Source organism: Cherax quadricarinatus, chromosome 89, assembly GCF_038502225.1.
Source record: "Cherax quadricarinatus isolate ZL_2023a chromosome 89, ASM3850222v1, whole genome shotgun sequence".
NCBI lineage: Eukaryota > Metazoa > Arthropoda > Malacostraca > Decapoda > Parastacidae > Cherax > Cherax quadricarinatus.
In genome coordinates, this window is record NC_091380.1 from 676651 (window position 1) to 697125 (window position 20475).

General features: G+C 40.7%; 1 protein-coding gene across 5 annotated transcripts in view; it reads left to right on the forward strand.

Annotated features, from left to right (window-relative positions):
* Positions 1-20475, forward strand: part of LOC128697187 (uncharacterized) — a 37306-nt gene that overhangs the window by 10370 nt on the left and 6461 nt on the right. For all 5 annotated transcript variants that reach the window (XR_008408264.2, XR_008408265.2, XM_053788733.2 and 2 more), the window contains exons 4-8: positions 1851-2011; positions 7805-7986; positions 10125-10292; positions 14415-14630; positions 20112-20212. Coding sequence is in view for 3 of the 5 variants with exons in the window: in XM_053788733.2 (XP_053644708.1) it covers positions 1851-2011; positions 7805-7986; positions 10125-10292; positions 14415-14630; positions 20112-20201 (817 nt within the window). In the remaining 2 variants the exon portion in view is untranslated. The remainder of the gene's footprint in view (positions 1-1850; positions 2012-7804; positions 7987-10124; positions 10293-14414; positions 14631-20111; positions 20213-20475) is intronic.

Genomic DNA, 20475 nt, shown 5'->3' on the forward strand with positions numbered 1-20475 from the left:
TTGCTCCTATCTAACACACACATGCTTGCTGGAAGTCCAAGCCCCTCGCACACAAAACCTCTTTTATCCCCTCCCTCCAACCTTTCCTAGGCTAACCCCTACCCCACCTTCCCTCCACTAAAGATTTATACACTCTAAGTCATTCTATTTTAATGCTGGGAGCAAGGGGCTAGTAACCCCTTCTCCTGTATAAATTACTAAATTTAAAAGAGAAACTTTCGTTTTTCTTTTTGGGCCACCCTGCCTTGGTGGGATATGGCCGGTGTGTTGAAAGAAAGAAAGAAGTCATTCTATTTTGTTCCATCTTCTCTACATGTCTGAACCACCTCAACATCCTCTCCTCAGCCCTCTGGATAATAGTTTTGGTAATCCCGCACCTCCTCCTAATTTCCAAACTACAAATGTATTATATTTATTAAATGGCACTCAGAAACCTTAATGACAAATAGGTTACTAAAAGTATTATTCAGAAGGCTGAGGAGGAGTTGTTAAAGTGGATGCAGAAACAGGATGACTAGAAGGACGTATAAATCTGGTGTGGAAGGAGGGAGGGGGTTCTTTTAGGAGTGGTTAGAGGGAGGGACTAAAGGAGGTTTTGAGTGGTAGGGTCTTGGACATCCAACAGGCTTGTATGAGCATGTTAGATAGGAGTAAGCCAAGTTGTTTTCATAATTTGATGTGGTGTTGGAGTGTGAGCAAGGTAACATTTATGAAGGGATTCAGGGTAACCCATCAAACAAACTTTAATCCTGGAAGTAGAAAGTATAGTGCCTGCATTCTGGAGGAAGGGTGGGGATGTTACTGTTTGGAGGGCCACCCTACATTGGTGGGAGGAAGTTGGAATATTAAAAAAATATAAAACGAAGAACTGCAGCAATTGCTCTTCTTGCTTATTTTTTTTTCTAACACTGGCTGTCTCCCACCAAGGTAGGGTTACCCAGAAAAGCAAGTACACTCAAGATCATTCATTCAGTAGCTGTATTGCTGGAAGTGCACTGAAGTGCTTATATATGTATATTGTACAGGGCCCCATCATTGAAAATCCACACACTTTACAGAATTACTAATTCATATCCCAGAGCATTGATTTTTTTTTTTTTAACAAGTCGGCCATCTCCCACCGAGGCAGAGCATTAATGTGTGATAGTAAACAGTTATAATATGACATTAAAATAGAGTACAGTACAGCCTCTCCTCACTTAATGATGGAGTTCCGTTCCTAAGACCACGTTGGTAAACGAATTCGTCGCTAAGTGAGGAGCATAGATTAATGGTAGTGGGTTTGTGTCAACCATCTTTGATAGTGTTTTAATGTCACGTTTGCACCATTTATAACATTTCTGGTATATTTTTAAATGCTTATACAGTAGTGTACTGTATATTGTAATGAACAGAATAAGAGGAAATCAGCTCTAATATACATTATTTAGGTATGCATACTGGTCAGAGAGCCCATCGTAGGTCCGAGTCGTCGGTAAACGAGTACGTACATTGCTAAGTGAGGAGAGGCTGTATTAGGAAGTGTTTTAAACAAATGGTTCACTATGAATCTAAAATAAAGAACAAAAAGTCACAATACTGTGAGTGGAACAATACACAGATGACCTACGTATAGCAGAGAGAGAAGCTTATGACGATGTTTCTGTCCGACTTGGACCATTTACAAAGTATGACCTTGTAAATGATCCAAGTTGGATCAAAACATCACAGTAAGGTTCTCTTTCCTATGTGTGGGTTATTTGTGAATCTAGCATTATATTAGAAAGATTGAATCTAGTAAATTGTGAAAATATTAAAAATTATATCAGAAGATTTGCTTTCAAAGAGATGCATTAATTTCTTCTTCACAGACAGTATCAGTGTGAGTACTGTGGGAAGGACTTCAAGCGCAAGTATTGTCTGGTGGTACATCGTAGAATCCACACTGGTGAAAAGAATTACAAGTGTGAGTTCTGCGGCAAGGCATTTAGAGCAGCATCGTATCTTCAGAATCACAAGAGAATTCATACAGGTATGCTATTACAGTAACTCTAAGTTCTTATGGGAAAAGAAATTATAAATTGCTAAATGAAATAAATATTATTGTCTTTTTTTATATGAAGACCCTATATTTTGACTGTATTTATTTTTAACACATTGGTCACCTCCCATTAAGGTAGGGTGACCTGAAAAAGACCCAGCACTTTCGCTGTCATTCATTCAAACCGTGTCGTGCCAGAGGTGTGCTTGCATCACTGCTCAGATAATCTTTCGAACTGCAGCATCCCAACCCTCCATTCAGAACGCAGGGACTCAAGTCTGCCTAACCAGATTCCCTGAATCTCTTCATAAATATTACCTTGTTAACACTAACAGTGCATCAAATCATAAAAACCCTTTCCATCCACTCACTCCTATTTAATGTACTCGTATCTAACATGCTCACACAAGCCTATGGATGTCCATGTCCCTAACACTTAAAAACCTCCCTTACCCTTTCCCTTCAACCCTTCCTAGGATTACTTCTACCATTCCTTCCCTCTATATAAAACTATATAATAATTTAAATTTTTTTTTTTTTTTTAACAAGTCGGCCGTCTCCCACCGAGGCAGGGTGACCCAAAAAAGAAAGAAAATCCCCAAAAAGAAAATACTTTCATCATCATTCAACACTTTCACCACACTCGCACATTATCACTGTTTTTGCAGAGGTGCTCAGAATACAACAGTTTAGAAGCATACACATATAAAGATACACAACATATCCCTCCAAACTGCCAATATCCCAAACCCCTCCTTTAAAGTGCAGGCATTGTACTTCCCATTTCCAGGACTCAAGTCCGACTATATGAAAATAAACGGTTTCCCTGAATTATTATTATTATTTTTTTTTTTATTATCACACCGGCCGATTCCCACCAAGGCAGGGTGGCCCGAAAAAGAAAAACTTTCACCATCATTCACTCCATCACTGTCTTGCCAGAAGGGTGCTTTACACTACAGTTTTTAAACTGCAACATTAACACCCCTCCTTCAGAGTGCAGGCACTGTACTTCCCATCTCCAGGACTCAAGTCCGGCCTGCCGGTTTCCCTGAATCCCTTCATAAATGTTACTTTGCTCACACTCCAACAGCACGTCAAGTATTAAAAACCATTTGTCTCCATTCACTCCTATCAAACACGCTCACGCATGCCTGCTGGAAGTCCAAGCCCCTCGCACACAAAACCTCCTTTACCCCCTCCCTCCAACCCTTCCTAGGCCGACCCCTACCCCGCCTTCCTTCCACTACAGACTGATACACTCTTGAAGTCATTCTGTTTCGCTCCATTCTCTCTACATGTCCGAACCACCTCAACAACCCTTCCTCAGCCCTCTGGACAACAGTTTTGGTAATCCCGCACCTCCTCCTAACTTCCAAACTACGAATTCTCTGCATTATATTCACACCACACATTGCCCTCAGACATGACCTCTCCACTGCCTCCAGCCTTCTCCTCGCTGCAACATTCATCACCCACGCTTCACACCCATATAAGAGCGTTGGTAAAACTATACTCTCATACATTCCCCTCTTTGCCTCCAAGGACAAAGTTCTTTGTCTCCACAGACACCTAAGTGCACCACTCACTCTTTTTCCCTCATCAATTCTATGATTCACCTCATCTTTCATAGACCCATCCGCTGACACGTCCACTCCCAAATATCTGAATACGTTCACCTCCTCCATACTCTCTCCCTCCAATCTGATATTCAATCTTTCATCACCTAATCTTTTTGTTATCCTCATAACCTTACTCTTTCCTGTATTCACCTTTAATTTTCTTCTTTTGCACACCCTACCAAATTCATCCACCAATCTCTGCAACTTCTCTTCAGAATCTCCCAAGAGCACAGTGTCATCGGCAAAGAGCAGCTGTGACAACTCCCACTTTGTGTGTGATTCTTTATCTTTTAACTCCACGCCTCTTGCCAAGACCCTCGCATTTACTTCTCTTACAACCCCATCTATAAATATATTAAACAACCACGGTGACATCACACATCCTTGTCTAAGGCCTACTTTTACTGGGAAAAAATTTCCCTCTTTCCTACATACTCTAACTTGAGCCTCACTATCCTCGTAAAAACTCTTCACTGCTTTCAGTAACCTACCTCCTACACCATACACTTGCAACATCTGCCACATTGCCCCCCTATCCACCCTGTCATACGCCTTTTCCAAATCCATAAATGCCACAAAGACCTCTTTAGCCTTATCTAAATACTGTTCACTTATATGTTTCACTGTAAACACCTGGTCCACACACCCCCTACCTTTCCTAAAGCCTCCTTGTTCATCTGCTATCCTATTCTCCGTCTTACTCTTAATTCTTTCAATTATAACTCTACCATACACTTTACCAGGTACACTCAACAGACTTATCCCCCTATAATTTTTGCACTCTCTTTTATCCCCTTTGCCTTTATACAAAGGAACTATGCATGCTCTCTGCCAATCCCTAGGTACCTTACCCTCTTCCATACATTTATTAAATAATTGCACCAACCACTCCAAAACTATATCCCCACCTGCTTTTAACATTTCTATCTTTATCCCATCAATCCCGGCTGCCTTACCCCCTTTCATTTTACCTACTGCCTCACGAACTTCCCCCACACTCACAACTGGCTCTTCCTCACTCCTACAAGATGTTATTCCTCCTTGCCCTATACATGAAATCACAGCTTCCCTATCTTCATCAACATTTAACAATTCCTCAAAATATTCCTTCCATCTTCCCAATACCTCTACCTCTCCATTTAATAACTCTCCTCTCCTATTTTTAACTGACAAATCCATTTGTTCTCTAGGCTTTCTTAACTTGTTAATCTCACTCCAAAACTTTTTCTTATTTTCAACAAAATTTGTTGATAACATCTCACCCACTCTCTCATTTGCTCTCTTTTTACATTGCTTCACCACTCTCTTAACTTCTCTCTTTTTCTCCATATACTCTTCCCTCCTTGCATCACTTCTACTTTGTAAAAACTTCTCATATGCTAACTTTTTCTCCCTTACTACTCTCTTTACATCATCATTCCACCAATCGCTCCTCTTCCCTCCTGCACCCACTTTCCTGTAACCACAAACTTCTGCTGAACACTCTAACACTACATTTTTAAACCTACCCCATACCTCTTCGACCCCATTGCCTATGCTCTCATTAGCCCATCTATCCTCCAATAGCTGTTTATATCTTACCCTAACTGCCTCCTCTTTTAGTTTATAAACCTTCACCTCTCTCTTCCCTGATGCTTCTATTCTCCTTGTATCCCATCTACCTTTTACTCTCAGTGTAGCTACAACTAGAAAGTGATCTGATATATCTGTGGCCCCTCTATAAACATGTACATCCTGAAGTCTACTCAACAGTCTTTTATCTACCAATACATAATCCAACAAACTACTGTCATTTCGCCCTACATCATATCGTGTATACTTATTTATCCTCTTTTTCTTAAAATATGTATTACCTATAACTAAACCCCTTTCTATACAAAGTTCAATCAAAGGGCTCCCATTATCATTTACACCTGGCACCCCAAACTTACCTACCACACCCTCTCTAAAAGTTTCTCCTACTTTAGCATTCAAGTCCCCTACCACAATTACTCTCTCACTTGGTTCAAAGGCTCCTATACATTCACTTAACATCTCCCAAAATCTCTCTCTCTCCTCTGCATTCCTCTCTTCTCCAGGTGCATACACGCTTATTATGACCCACTTCTCGCATCCAACCTTTACTTTAATCCACATAATTCTTGAATTTACACATTCATATTCTCTTTTCTCCTTCCATAACTGATCATTTAACATTACTGCTACCCCTTCCTTTGCTCTAACTCTCTCAGATACTCCAGATTTAATCCCATTTATTTCCCCCCACTGAAACTCTCCTACCCCCTTCAGCTTTGTTTCGCTTAGGGCCTGAATCCCTTCACTAAATATTACCCTGCTCACACTCCAACAGATCGTCAGGTCCCAAGTACCATTCGTCTCCATTCACTCCTAACACGCTCACGCACGCTTGCTGGAAGTCCAAGCCCCTTGCCCACAAAACCTCCTTTACCCCCTCTCTCCAACCCTTTCGAGGACGACCCCTACCACACCTTCCTTCCCCTATAGATTTATATGCTTTCCATGTCATTCTACTTTGATCCATTCTCTCTAAATGACCAAACCACCTCAACAACCCCTCTTCTGCCCTCTGACTAATACTTTTATTAACTCCACACCTTTTCCTAATTTCCACACTCCGAATTTTCTGCATAATATTTACACCACACATTGCCCTTAAACAGGACATCTCCACTGCCTCCAACCGTCTCCTTGCTGCTGCATTTACCACCCAAGCTTCACACCCATATAAGAGTGTTGGTACTACTATACTTTCATACATTCCCTTCTTTGCCTCCATAGATAACGTTTTTTGACTCCACATATACCTCAACGCACCACTCACCTTTTTTCCCTCATCAATTCTATGATTAACCTCATCCTTCATAAATCCATCCGCCGACACGTCAACTCCCAAGTATCTGAAAACATTCACTTCTTCCATACTCCTCCTCCCCAATTTGATATCCAATTTTTCTTTATCTAAATCATTTGATACCCTCATCACCTTACTCTTTTCTATGTTCACTTTCAACTTTCTACCTTTACACACATTCCCAAACTTATCCACTAGCCTTTGCAATTTTTCTTTAGAATCTCCCATAAGCACAGTATCATCAGCAAAAAGTAACTGTGTCAATTCCCATTTTGAATTTAATTCCCCAAAATTTAATCCCACCCCTCTGCCGAACACCCTAGCATTTACTTCCTTTACAACCCCATCTATAAATATATTAAACAACCATGGTGACATTACACATCCCTGTCTAAGACCTACTTTTACCGGGAAGTAGTCTCCCTCTCTTCTACACACCCTAACCTGAGCCTCACTATCCTCATAAAAACTCTTTACAGCATTTAATAACTTACCACCTATTCCATATACTTGCAACATCTGCCACATTGCTCCTCTATCCACTCTTTCTATTAATGGTAGTAGGTTGGTAGACAGCAACCACCCAGGGAGGTACTACCGTCCTGCCAAGTGATTGTAAAACGAAAGCCTGTGATTGTTTTACATGATGGTAGGATTGCTGGTGTCTTTTGTCTGTCTCATAAATATGCAAGATTACAGGTATGTCTTGCTACTTCTACTTACACTTAGGTCACACTACACATACATGTACACATTTATTTATACACACTCATCTGAGTTTTCTTTGATTTTATCTTAATAGTTCTTGGTCTTATTACTTTTCCTTTTATATCCATGGGGAAGTGGAATAAGAATCTTTCCTCCGTAAGCCATGCGTGTTGTAAAAGTCAACTAAAATGCCGGGAACAATGGGCTAGTAACCCCTTTTCCTGTAAAGATTACTAAAAAGAATAAGAAAAATAATTTAAATGTATACTTATATATTTGAAAGTAAATTTGTGACTTCAGTATTCCAAAAGTTCTATTATGTACGTTGCTAATATTAACAAATGATCTGAAAGAGAAGATAAACTTTGAATGATCAAACTTCATAAGTGTGATTCTCACTTACATATTGGTACTATTATCACACTATTGGTACTATTATTATGTTATGTACTATTATCAACTAGTGATCTGAACTGGATTAATTATCACTTAGAGTTAATACTGTATTAACATCAAATGATTTAAGAGTACGTGAGCTATGAATCATTAAATTACATAGAATAAATGTGACTGTCATCTCAGGTGAACGTCCACATCCGTGCCCCGATTGTGGAAAGCCTTTCCGTGTTCGGTCAGATATGAAGAGGCATCGTCAGACTCACATGCGAGACGGAGCAAGTTCTGCTACTGGGGTCGTGACACCTGCTTCAGGTCAGATAAACCAAGGAGGCACTCAGTCACCATCTCCAGCTGCAACTGCACAGGTATATCAATATTTTCTGCCACAAGATATTACTAATGAAAGCTTTGTGATGTTGGTTACATGGCACAAGTACTAAACAATCAGTGGAGTGGCTTCCAAACTCTATAAATGTCAAACACATTTTTACCTCTGCTCCCCTCAAAGTGGGTGCCTTGATGCTGATGACATGGTCTTGGTCCAAGAAATTGGAGTTGCCCTTCCCTTCCCTTGGATCACTTGGGTTAAACCTGATTACCTCCCCTTCAAGCTTAGCAATTCCACATTTATATTATTATAATGATCTAATCACTCGAGTTGGAACACCAGTGTTCTGCATCCTAATGCTGGTCTTCATCTGTCACTTTTCTCCACCAATCACTAGTACAGTTGGCTGCCTTAACTTGTCATCATTAATATCTTATTTCTATTATTGTTAAGCTGTTCTTATTAACCCGAGGACCCTCTGGGATATATACATGGAGCTGTGTCGTTTCCTAGGCCATGTTGGTGAGCAGCCTGATGCTCGTGTGAAGGCTCTTATTTTGATGTCACGTCGTAGCATATTTCCACCTCAGTGACTCCGTAATGGGCCTGATGGAGCCTACAGACGAAAAAACAAGTTGTTTGGGGGTTCGGCTGGATATGGGTATTTGGCTCTTCTTCAGTGTGAAAAATCAATTTAGACAGACCTGTGTCAATCAAGGATCAGGGGCATGATGCATCTTGCCCATAGCCACCAGTTTGTAGACTCTCCTGCCCTCTTATGTATCTTCTGGCATGCACCCGGCAATGGAACGCATTTTAATTGTTTGCCTACTACTTGGGCCATTTTTCACTTGTGGTTTTTTATAATTTCCCCAGAGTGACTGTAGGGATGTTGGAGAACTTTTAAGAGAATCTTTTGACATTAACAGTTAAATGTGATTCTTAATTGATACTGATACTTGTCTTGTGTTTTAATTATGCTAGTTCAGTGGTTTTTTTATTGTTACTTTTAATTTGTATAATTGTTTGTTCAAGAGTACATAACACTCCAAGATATTGCTCATGTACTGTGTGCATTGCAGCAATGTTTTGAAAGTACAGTAGGATATATAATACAGTGGACCCCCGGTTTACGATATTATTTCATTCCAGAAGTATGTTCAGGTGCCAGTACTGACCGAATTTGTTCCCATAAGGAATATTGTGAATTAGATTAGTCCATTTCAAACCCCCAAACATACACATACAAGTGCACTTACATAAATACACTTACATAATTGGTCACATTGGGAGCTGATCATAAACCGGGGCTCCACTGTAAATGTAAATAGGGGTGGAGATATATTGCAGTTTTCGAAATGTAGTATCGGCATACCTCTGATAAGACAGTGATGGAGTGAGTGATGATGAAAATGTTTCTTCCTTTGGGTCACCCTGCATTGGTGGGAAATGCCCGACATGTTTAGAAAAAAAAAAATTCTTATGGTAGACAGCAACCATTCCTGTCTTCAGGATCGATGCAGCTTACCTGGAGGCTTGTTGTCACTGGTGGATAGGTTTTAAGATGTGCTTGTTCCAGCTTTTTTTTTTTTTTTTTTTTTTTTTTGTCTTACTGTGTTTAAAGTTGTCCAGGAAGTCCTCAGCATTTTCAGATGGTATTGATGTGGGATCTGGTGTCTTTTTCACTATCTGTGGCATCTGTTTGTGGGTCCTCTTAAGTAAACGAAGTTGTGGTCAGCAAGCAGTGGAATCTTGATTACACGTTCACTGGTTGCCCTGATGGATGCTTATTTTGTCATCCTCTTGTGCAAGTGTGAAAGGGAAGCCTTTTAAAGGTTGATACTGTCTAGTAGGGTTGATGGTCTTCATTTTATGTTACAAACATGTAAGGTGATAACGTAAAACTTTTAAACTTCTTACACCTACATGTTTCTTAATCATAAGAACATAAACATAAGAAATGAGGAACACTGCAGGAGGCCTGTTGGCCCATACTAGGCAGGTCCTTTACAATTCATCCCACTAACAAAACATTTGCCCAACACTTCAGTGTTTAATCGTAGAGTTCCTAGTCTCATATTTTCTTAACAATTTAGAAGGCCTAATTTGAGACTGGGCTGTGAGGGGTATGATTCCTAAAACCATTATCAAATATATCATTCTCCTTTTTTCCAGATTGTACCTGGAACAATAACTCAAGTGAACAATCAACCACAGTTGATTTTGTCTGATGAGGTGTCTGTGCCTGGAAGTGGTGACCAGTCAATAAGAATTATGGTGTCTAGTTTAAATGCGCAGGTTGCAGCTGCAGTCCACCCACCACCAGCCCACAGACAGTCACAGGTGAAACGAGTCTTCATTAAAGAATTTGTTTGTTTTGGGATTAGGTGGGAAACTCTTATGTTTTGAGTACATGGCCTTAAGAAGCTGGAGAACCAAATGGGATTTCATGGGAGTATTTTATCTCAATATCTGGGTGTTGTGGTGTACAAAGATACCAGTGTTTCTACTGATTGTGAATCCTCTTACAGTTCTTGGCAGCACTGTGAAATTCACTTGTACAGGTACACTTATTATGCAGGCATTTATATTATACCTGACGATCTGTTGGAGTGTGAGCAGGGTAATATTTAGTGAAGGGATTCAGGGAAACCGGTTATTTTCATATAGTCGGACTTGAGTCCTGGAAATGGGAAGTACAATGCCTGCACTTTAAAGGAGGGGTTTGGGATATTGGCAGTTTGGAGGGATATGTTGTGTATCTTTATACGTATATGCTTCTAAACTGTTGTATTCTGAGCACCTCTGCAAAAGCAGTGATAATGTGTGAGTGTGGTGAAAGTGTTGAATGATGATGAAAGTATTTTCTTTTTGGGGATTTTCTTTCTTTTTTGGGTCACCCTGCCTCGGTGGGAGACGACCGACTTGTTGAAAAAAAAAAAATTTTATATTGAGCTTGAATCCACACTTTGGCTACAAGTTAACTGGTGTTACTATCCTAGGATATATTCTGAGCTGCTGTGTGATGTTAATTATTTTTTCCATTCTGTAAATAGTGATAAATATCAGCCTCTGCTACCATCAGCACAAGTGTTGTTATGGGGAGGTATACAGCACTCATCATTAAAGAGCACTGGGTGGAAGGCACCTGGCATAATTCAGTGTCCAAAGTAATACCCTATCTTGATAGGTTTGTCAATGAGATGAAAAGTTGCACTGACCTTGCAACTCAAAGGAGGACGTCTCGAGATTCCCCAAGGCTACTCGCTGCACTGTAATTGCCTTCTAGCTTTGTTTAGTGGATAACTTTGTGTTTATGGTACTTCTGTGCTGTGTGATCTTGATGGCCGAGTTTATCGTACATTTTATATGAGCCTGCATATTGATGAATTAACATGGGCAGGAGTAAGTCGCTGACATGAGACAGTTACAAAGATAGTCAGATTACATAAGGCAGACCATCAAATGAAGGAAATAGTACATGGCACTGATTGTGTGGGTATCCAGTGAGGACCTAGTTGTGTTGGTTCCTTGAGGTCAGTGTCAGTGACATGCTCACACCAAAAGTACTTCTAAGGATATCATGGTATGTTATTACGTTAATTGTAATAATGCACTGAGAATTGTCATTTTGTGACCTCGTAGCTAGTGAGGTAACCTTCCTTAACCCTTTGACTGTTTTTGACGTATAAATACGTCTTACGAGCAATGTTTCTGACGTATATATACTCAATAATTCTAGCGGCTTCAAATCAAGCGGGAGAAAGCTGGTAGGCCCACATGTGAGAGAATGGGTCTGTGTGGTCAGTGTGCACCACATAAAAAAAATCCTGCAGCACACATTGCGTAATGAGAAAAAAAAAACTGATCGTTTTTTTGGAATAAAACGCCGACTTTGAGGTGTATTTTCGTATAGTATTTATCGTTGTATTCGTGTTTTCATGGTCTTAGGTGATAAAATGGAAAACATATTACAGAAATAGAGATGATTTTCATTACTTTGACAATGAAAACGACCTTGAAACTGAGCTCAAAGTAGCGGAAATGTTTGATTTTTACCAATGTTCAGGAGTAAATAAATCACACCACACGTCCAATACACGTCAACTGGGGAGTCTAATATTCTTTCACTAGTGCACTGATATTATTTATACCATTTTTACAATAATGCAGTAGTCTGCATAACAGTAAATTTTGTATTTTTTTGTATGAATAAAAAATCAAAATAGAAAGCAATAATAATATAAGAGGGGCCTAGAGATATGACTAATGAACAGAGCATATGTTATGTTAGTGCCACGAATGTCTACCTTGTTTATTCTGGACCCTATTTTGAAATTGGCATCTTTTTTAGTTTACGTGAAATTGGCCAAATTGCCAATTTCTGACCACCATATTGGGTAGTCCAAATTAGTAAATGGGAGGTTTCTTGTACTCAGCTGATAGATAAAATGGAGTTCTAAAGAAATAGCTATGAGTTTGGTCAACTGGAACAATGGAATTGGCTGAAAATAGGGCTCAAAGTCGGCGAAATCGCCGATGCACATATGTCGCCGAGACCGCTAACTTCGCGGGAGCATAATTCCATGAGTTTTCAACCAAATTTTGAACTTTTGGTGTCATTACCATCGGGAAAAGATTCTCTATCATTTCATAAGAAAAAATAATTTTTTTTTTTTTTTCAAAAATTGAGCGACATAGAATGACAGTTTCAGAGAGGGGCCTGAAACAGTCAAAGGGTTAATGACTGGCCAAGATATTCCCCAGACTTGAAGTCCATGTGAACCTCTGGGGTGTAATAGAGATCTACTACTCGAGATAGTGTAGTTTTAAAAATAGGTTAGATAAATACACTACTCGAGATAGTGTAGTTTTAAAAATAGGTTAGATAAATACATGAGTGGGTGTGGGTGGGTGTGAGTTGGACCTGACTAGCTTGTGCTGCTGGGTCTGGTGACGTGCTCCTTCCTTGAGTGGAGGTGACCAGACTGGGTGGGTCATTGGGCTAATCCGGGGGGGGGATGGACCTGCTCTGCATGGGTCAGTAGGCCTGTTGCAGTGTTCCTTCTTTCTTATGTTCTTATATCAGCCCACTCTTACAGCTTTAGGATGCCATCCTCAAGTTGCGGGATAATTTACTTCACGAAACCCTGAAAAATGTATATTAATCACTTCGTAGACGGTTGAAAGATGTCTAAGAGCCCAAGGGACTACCTGTTCTGTGGTTATTTTAGAGGGGGGCGGAGGCTGGTGTACTTGAATGATGAGCACTGAGTACTATGTCAGATGATAGTCTGATAATATTCAAGTTAAATATTTTGACTGCATGCGTAAAAGGCTATCAGTTGAAAATTATTTTGGAGATTTTGGTATTTTAGTTTAAAATGTGCTTATCCATCATTTGGTCTATTAACAGTTTGATATTCAGGAAGTCTTCTAAGAGGCAGAATGGTAATATAAATGTTTTGAACATCATTGATGATAGTTATAAGTAATAGTGGCTTAACTGGTAATGTTGACCAATGAGGGTACTGTTAGATACGCAGTGGATATGACTCCCCATCATAGCCTATGACATATGATCATATATTCCTTATATAGACATTCCTGGCTCAGAGCATTCCCAAGGAGTTGTGCACTTCTACTTATTGGCTGGGTTTACATTATTGCACTTACCACTCACTGAATGTGTATGAAGGGAAGTGCTAATTGAGCTTGCCTACAACAGGTGACATTTGACAACAGTAAGGCTAAACATAATCCACTTACTTGAGGCACATGTCAGTTGAATGTTCTTGTCTTTGTTCATTTTTTGCCAATTTTTTTTTTTTATACATAAGTCCATATATCTGATGATTTACCATTTTTATATCAGAAAAACTGGCAGTTGACTTTATTTTTGTATGAGCATATTACAGTTAATTGGGCTGCCACTGGATGTGCAAATGAAAAATGGAATGGTAGGGGTATAGACTTGTGCCTTTGTAGATACCAGGTGCATATACATTTTAATGTGAGAATATTCACATTGTTTCTTAAACTTGCATTTTAGAGAAATCCCTTTGTCAACTCTAATTTCATGGCAGTGTAGCTTATATACCCTACATACATGGATCTGTACAAACTGAGATTTCAAATTATAATTCTGCAGATGTAATACATATGAGAGGTGACTGTGTTGTCATGCACTTCCTTGATAGTTAAGACATCAAGCTTGTAGTCTGAGGCAAATGGGCCGTCCTTAGACATGCAGCCTATGGGAAATTGCAATTCACATTGTGAAATTTTGTTTACACTTTTTTTCAAGGTACATAACTATTTTAAGATCACGGGCTACCTTTTCAGTATGCATTATCCTTATGCTTCCTGGCTTAACACAAAATAAATCCATTTTACTAAATATTCTTTAAGCATAGTTTTTTATTATTCTGATGAATGAATTTGTAAAATAAAAAATATTTGCAGCATGTGACAGTTCCGGTGTCCGGGAACTTAGCATTAACTACTGGCCCTGTTTCTCCTGGGTGTACGGCTGCAGCTTTGAGCCCAGAGGTTATCATTATGGACAGTGCCACTCACCAGCCCATCAATCTCAATATAATTCCTCGCATGATCACCCAGGACCAAGTGGCGTCCTCACCACATGGTAGCCATGCCACCCTGGTCACTGCTGATGATGAGGTAAGTTCTCTTATCCATGATTTTGTTCTAGTTCAGTATAGCTATAATCATTTTGTAGCTTGTGATATCTGGAAGAAGTGTAAAACATAAAAGAACTGTAACAAGTGGAGAGAAGAGAGAGGTTACAGTCCTCAATGCTCTGAGAATAAGTTTTTGTCAGTTTATATTTTTTTACTTTTCATTTAATAGCTTTTCTTTTGAGGTGCAGTTTACAGATATTATCTTAAGAATGTGTTTCAAGATGGCACACAGTCTCTGGATCCATTATGTGCCTCTATGTTTTTGTCTGCCATCCACACCATAGATATGGGGTGCAAGTGGCTGGGATGTTTAACAGGCATGTGACCTTGTCATGTGCTGTTGGAGTGTGAGCTAAGTAATATAAAAGGGTGCAGGGAAACTGGTTAATTGAACTTGTCCTGGAGGTGGGAGGTACAGTGCCTGCACTCTGGAGGAGGGGTGGGGGTGTTGTTGTGTGGTCAGCATGTGAGGTATGATGCCGGCACCCTGGAGGAGTGGTGGTGTTGCTGTGTGGTCAACATGTGAGGTATGATGCCTGCACTCTGGAGGAGTGGTGGTGTTGCTGTGTGGTCAACATGTGAGGTATGATGCCTGCACTCTGGAGGAGTGGTGGTGTTGCTGTGTGGTCAACATGTGAGGTATGATGCCTGCACTCTGGAGGAGTGGTGGTGTTGTTGTGTGGTCAACATGTGAGGTATGATGCCGGCACCCTGGAGGAGTGGTGGTGTTGCTGTGTGGTCAACACGTGAGGTATGATGCCTGCACTCTGGAGGAGTGGTGGTGTTGCTGTGTGGTCAACACGTGAGGTATGATGCCTGCACTCTGGAGGAGTGGTGGTGTTGCTGTGTGGTCAACATGTGAGGTATGATGCCTGCACTGGAGGAGTGGTGGTGTTGCTGTGTGGTCAACATGTGAGGTATGATGCCTGCACTCTGGAGGAGTGGTGGTGGTGTTGCTGTGTGGTCAACATGTGAGGTATGATGCCTGCACTCTGGAGGAGTGGTGGTGTTGCTGTGTGGTCAACATGTGAGGTATGATGCCTGCACTCTGGAGGAGTGGTGGTGTTGCTGTGTGGTCAACACGTGAGGTATGATGCCTGCACTCTGGAGGAGTGGTGGTGTTGCTGTGTGGTCAACACATGAGGTATGATGCCTGCACTGGAGGAGTGGTGGTGTTGCTGTGTGGTCAACACATGAGGTATGATGCCTGCACTCTGGAGGAGTGGTGGTGTTGCTGTGTGGTCAACATGTGAGGTATGATGCCTGCACTGGAGGAGTGGTGGTGTTGCTGTGTGGTCAACACATGAGGTATGATGCCTGCACTGGAGGAGTGGTGGTGTTGCTGTGTGGTCAACACATGAGGTATGATGCCTGCACTCTGGAGGAGTGGTGGTGTTGCTGTGTGGTCAACATGTGAGGTATGATGCCTGCACTCTGGAGGAGTGGTGGTGTTGCTGTGTGGTCAACATGTGAGGTATGATGCCTGCACTCTGGAGGAGTGGTGGTGTTGCTGTGTGGTCAACATGTGAGGTATGATGCCTGCACTCTGGAGGAGTGGTGGTGTTGCTGTGTGGTCAACATGTGAGGTATGATGCCTGCACTCTGGAGGAGTGGTGGTGTTGCTGTGTGGTCAACATGTGAGGTATGATGCCTGCACTGGAGGAGTGGTGGTGTTGCTGTGTGGTCAACACATGAGGTATGATGCCTGCACTGGAGGAGTGGTGGTGTTGCTGTGTGGTCAACACATGAGGTATGATGCCTGCACTCTGGAGGAGTGGTGGTGTTGCTGTGTGGTCAACATGTGAGGTATGATGCCTGCACTCTGGAGGAGTGGTGGTGTTGCTGTGTGGTCAACATGTGAGGTATGATGCCTGCACTCTGGAGGAGTGGTGGTGTTGCTGTGTGGTCAACATGTGAGGTATGATGCCTGCACTCTGGAGGAGTGGTGGTGTTGCTGTGTGGTCAACATGTGAGGTATGATGCCTGCACTGGAGGAGTGGTGGTGTTGCTGTGTGGTCAACATGTGAGGTATGATGCCTGCACTGGAGGAGTGGTGGTGTTGCTGTGTGGTCAACATGTGAGGTATGATGCCTGCACTGGAGGAGTGGTGGTGTTGCTGTGTGGTCAACATGTGAGGTATGATGCCGGCACTGGAGGAGTGGTGGTGTTGCTGTGTGGTCAACATGTGAGGTATGATGCCTGCACTGGAGGAGTGGTGGTGTTGCTGTGTGGTCAACATGTGAGGTATGATGCCGGCACTGGAGGAGTGGTGGTGTTGCTGTGTGGTCAACATGTGAGGTATGATGCCTGCACTGGAGGAGTGGTGGTGTTGCTGTGTGGTCAACATGTGAGGTATGATGCCGGCACTGGAGGAGTGGTGGTGTTGCTGTGTGGTCAACATGTGAGGTATGATGCCTGCACTGGAGGAGTGGTGGTGTTGCTGTGTGGTCAACATGTGAGGTATGATGCCTGCACTGGAGGAGTGGTGGTGTTGCTGTGTGGTCAACATGTGAGGTATGATGCCTGCACTGGAGGAGTGGTGGTGTTGCTGTGTGGTCAACATGTGAGGTATGATGCCGGCACTGGAGGAGTGGTGGTGTTGCTGTGTGGTCAACATGTGAGGTATGATGCCGGCACTGGAGGAGTGGTGGTGTTGCTGTGTGGTCAACATGTTTCTGGCAGGACAGTGATTGAATGAAAGACCAGAAAGTTTCTTCTTTTATTGGTCACACTGTCTCGGTGGGAGACATCTGGTGTGTTAAAAAATAATGAAATGTTGTCATCTTATGGTTTACTTGAAGTTCAAAAATGGTCGTGCCCTTTATTATTTTAATGCCAGCTAAAAGGAATTGCCATATACAGTGGACCCCCGGTTATCGGCCGGTTCAGTTATCGGCAAACTCGGTTATTGGCCAGTTTTTCGGCGCCCGGTTATCGGCCGTTTGGGAATCATCCATCCGCCGACTGGGGCCGCTTGCGAGTCAGTTTGGCTTTGTCTCTGGGCAAGTGAGGAAGCTTCTGCTCAGTTATCCAAACATTTTCCTATAATCCATTGTTTTTTGTGGTTATTGATGGAGTACAACTGCAAAATAAGCAACCATGGGCCTAAAGAAACACGTTACATAGTACATGAAAACATGCAATGTTTATATGTGATTTATATTTATTAATAATCACTGGTACATTAAATGTCTTATTTTATGTTAATATAGATATTTTCATTAATCCATCTATTATATCTTCAAAATTATGTAAGAAACATGTTGCATAGCATATAAACATGCAATGTTTATTAAATGCGATGTATATTTAATAATCACTCTTTGGCACATTAAATGTTTTATTTTACGTTAATATAGACATTTTCATTAATCCATCTGTGATATTTTCTTCAAAATTATATAAGAAACACGTTAAATATCATGTAGCATATAAACATGCAATGTTTATATGCTACACTCGATAACATATAAACGATAATATAAATGATAACATATAAACTCTAACGCTGCATCAGAGAAAATGTAATGTTTACTCTCCATCCCACTCTACACTCGATAACATATAAACATGCAATGTTTATATGTAATCGAGTGGAGAGTGGGATGGAGAGTAAACATTACATTTTCTCTGATGCAGCATTAGAGAAAACTGTGAATCTGGTAACTGGTGCACTAACTGCCCTTCATATGCATTTGTTTACAATTTTTGGCATGAATTATTCATTACTTTTCCCTTTGGGTATGATGGCATCTAAAAGTAGTTGTTAGAAACGATTAAACTCAATGAACATGGTAATAATATGGCTATGTAGTGTAATAATATGGCTGTGCATTGTAATATAGCTGTGTAGTGTAGCCCGGGGGGGGGGGGCTACATGTGTGTACATACCTACATCTACTGCTACCTACACTGACTTCCTACAAATAAATACTACTCACCTCTTGCCCTACATTAAGACTACAAATATTTTAATGAATGTACTGTAGCAGTAAACGACAGATTAAAGAGGTGTGTGCAATATGGACTAGGGTGCAAGCTTTTGTAGAGAAACACCACCCTGGCCAAGCTGAAACAAGCCATATCTGCAACATGTTCAGTGACAAAACCCTGTCCCACTTCAGGGAAATCTTAGACACCAGAAACAGACCTCTATGGACAGATTTGTTGTGAGGCAGGGGTCCAGTGACTCTCAAGCTGGTCCTAGCGGCATTAAAAGATGAAGAAGGGAAGTAACCCCAGAGAAGGCTTTGCTACCTGAAGTCTTTATGGAGGGGGAGTCCCCTTCCAAACACTTACTCCTCCCTCTTTCCTCTTCCCTATCTTCCAGAAGCCAGCATTAGCCTTCAATAAAGGTCTGTAAAACTTGCATAATTGTTAAAAATATTATTTTTTTGTGAATATTTTTGTCTAGAACGGATTAATTGTATTTCCATTAATTCTTATGGGAAATATTAATTAAGTTTTCGGCCATTTCGGTTATCGGCCAAACTCCTGGAATGGATTATGGCCGATAACCGAGGGTCCACTGTACTTAATATGCTATTGTTTTAAGATTATATTACATATTGTGTCATTTCCGTCTCCTTGTGGTGGCTTTGAGATGTCATATTTAGTATTATATTGGGGTGACAAATGTAAGATTTTCATTACTGAGACAATAACTAACTCACAGTTTAGAGAGGAAACATTTGGAGGATCTTCTCCCCTCCACTCCTCCATCCCCCTCACTTCTGACCTGTCTTTGGTATTTTTTCTTCACCTGACCCATCTATCATTCTCCTTGCTTCTTCACTTTATACTGTCTCTTATTTTCTCATCTTTTCTCTCTCACTGTTGTGACTTGTTAATGGGCCGGGACAGACCAAAATACCATCAAACATTTCAACTCCAGATTGTTGGTTTGTTGTGAATTATATTGGAATGTTTGTTTGAGCAACATCTCAAATATGCTTTGTTCTGAATATCATGAAGAAATTGTGCTTTAGCAGCCTATTTGTGGCTGTTTATAAAAATGTTTGTTTTAATATGGGGGTCATAGTCCTGAATCAGAAGAATTGTATTAAGCACATTACAGCAGTAATGAGTTCCTTACAGTAGGCAAATGTGTAAGGCTAGAAGTTTTGGTAATGCAGTACGTATGTCGTCATTGTTTGGTTATTTAGACATTTTTTAATATGTGAGGGCTTTGCCTCTAAATTCTTTAATATTTTCTGCCTTCTAGTAAGTAATGCAAGGAATATGACTGGTTCTATTGAAAAACTCTGATTTACACCAGCTGGTAGTGCAAACTTCAATATTTATTTCTTACTTAGCCAAAAGCCATGAACTATTAATATTTTGAGAGGCTTTTAAATGCAACATTTCCTCGCCCCTCCTTCAGAGTGCAGGCTCATATAAAATGTAAATTTATCCTTTATGTAGCCAGCCAGGATAAATAATTGGAGTAATTGTTTTTCAGTATCAACTTACAAATTCTGGACGCGGTGCCCTGGAAGTCAGAAGAGAAGAAGGCAGTGTGTATGTCTGGCATGGTGTCTTTACAAACTAAAATTATATTTGGTAAGCCTTTTGGTTTTGTTTAGTTACCCCAAAAAAACTGAATAAATTATAAATTACTGTGAAAGAATATTACCGTTTTTAAAAATGTAGACAGAAATAGGATAAAAAGTTGCTGTATATTATATGCAATGAATTGCCTTTCTTAACCTATAGACAATATTTTTCAAGATTATTCATCATTCATTCAAGTTTATTTTTTATGATACTAAATGAAAAATGTAGCCTGTACATCTTGCCTATATTAATGGTACTTTAATTTCTAG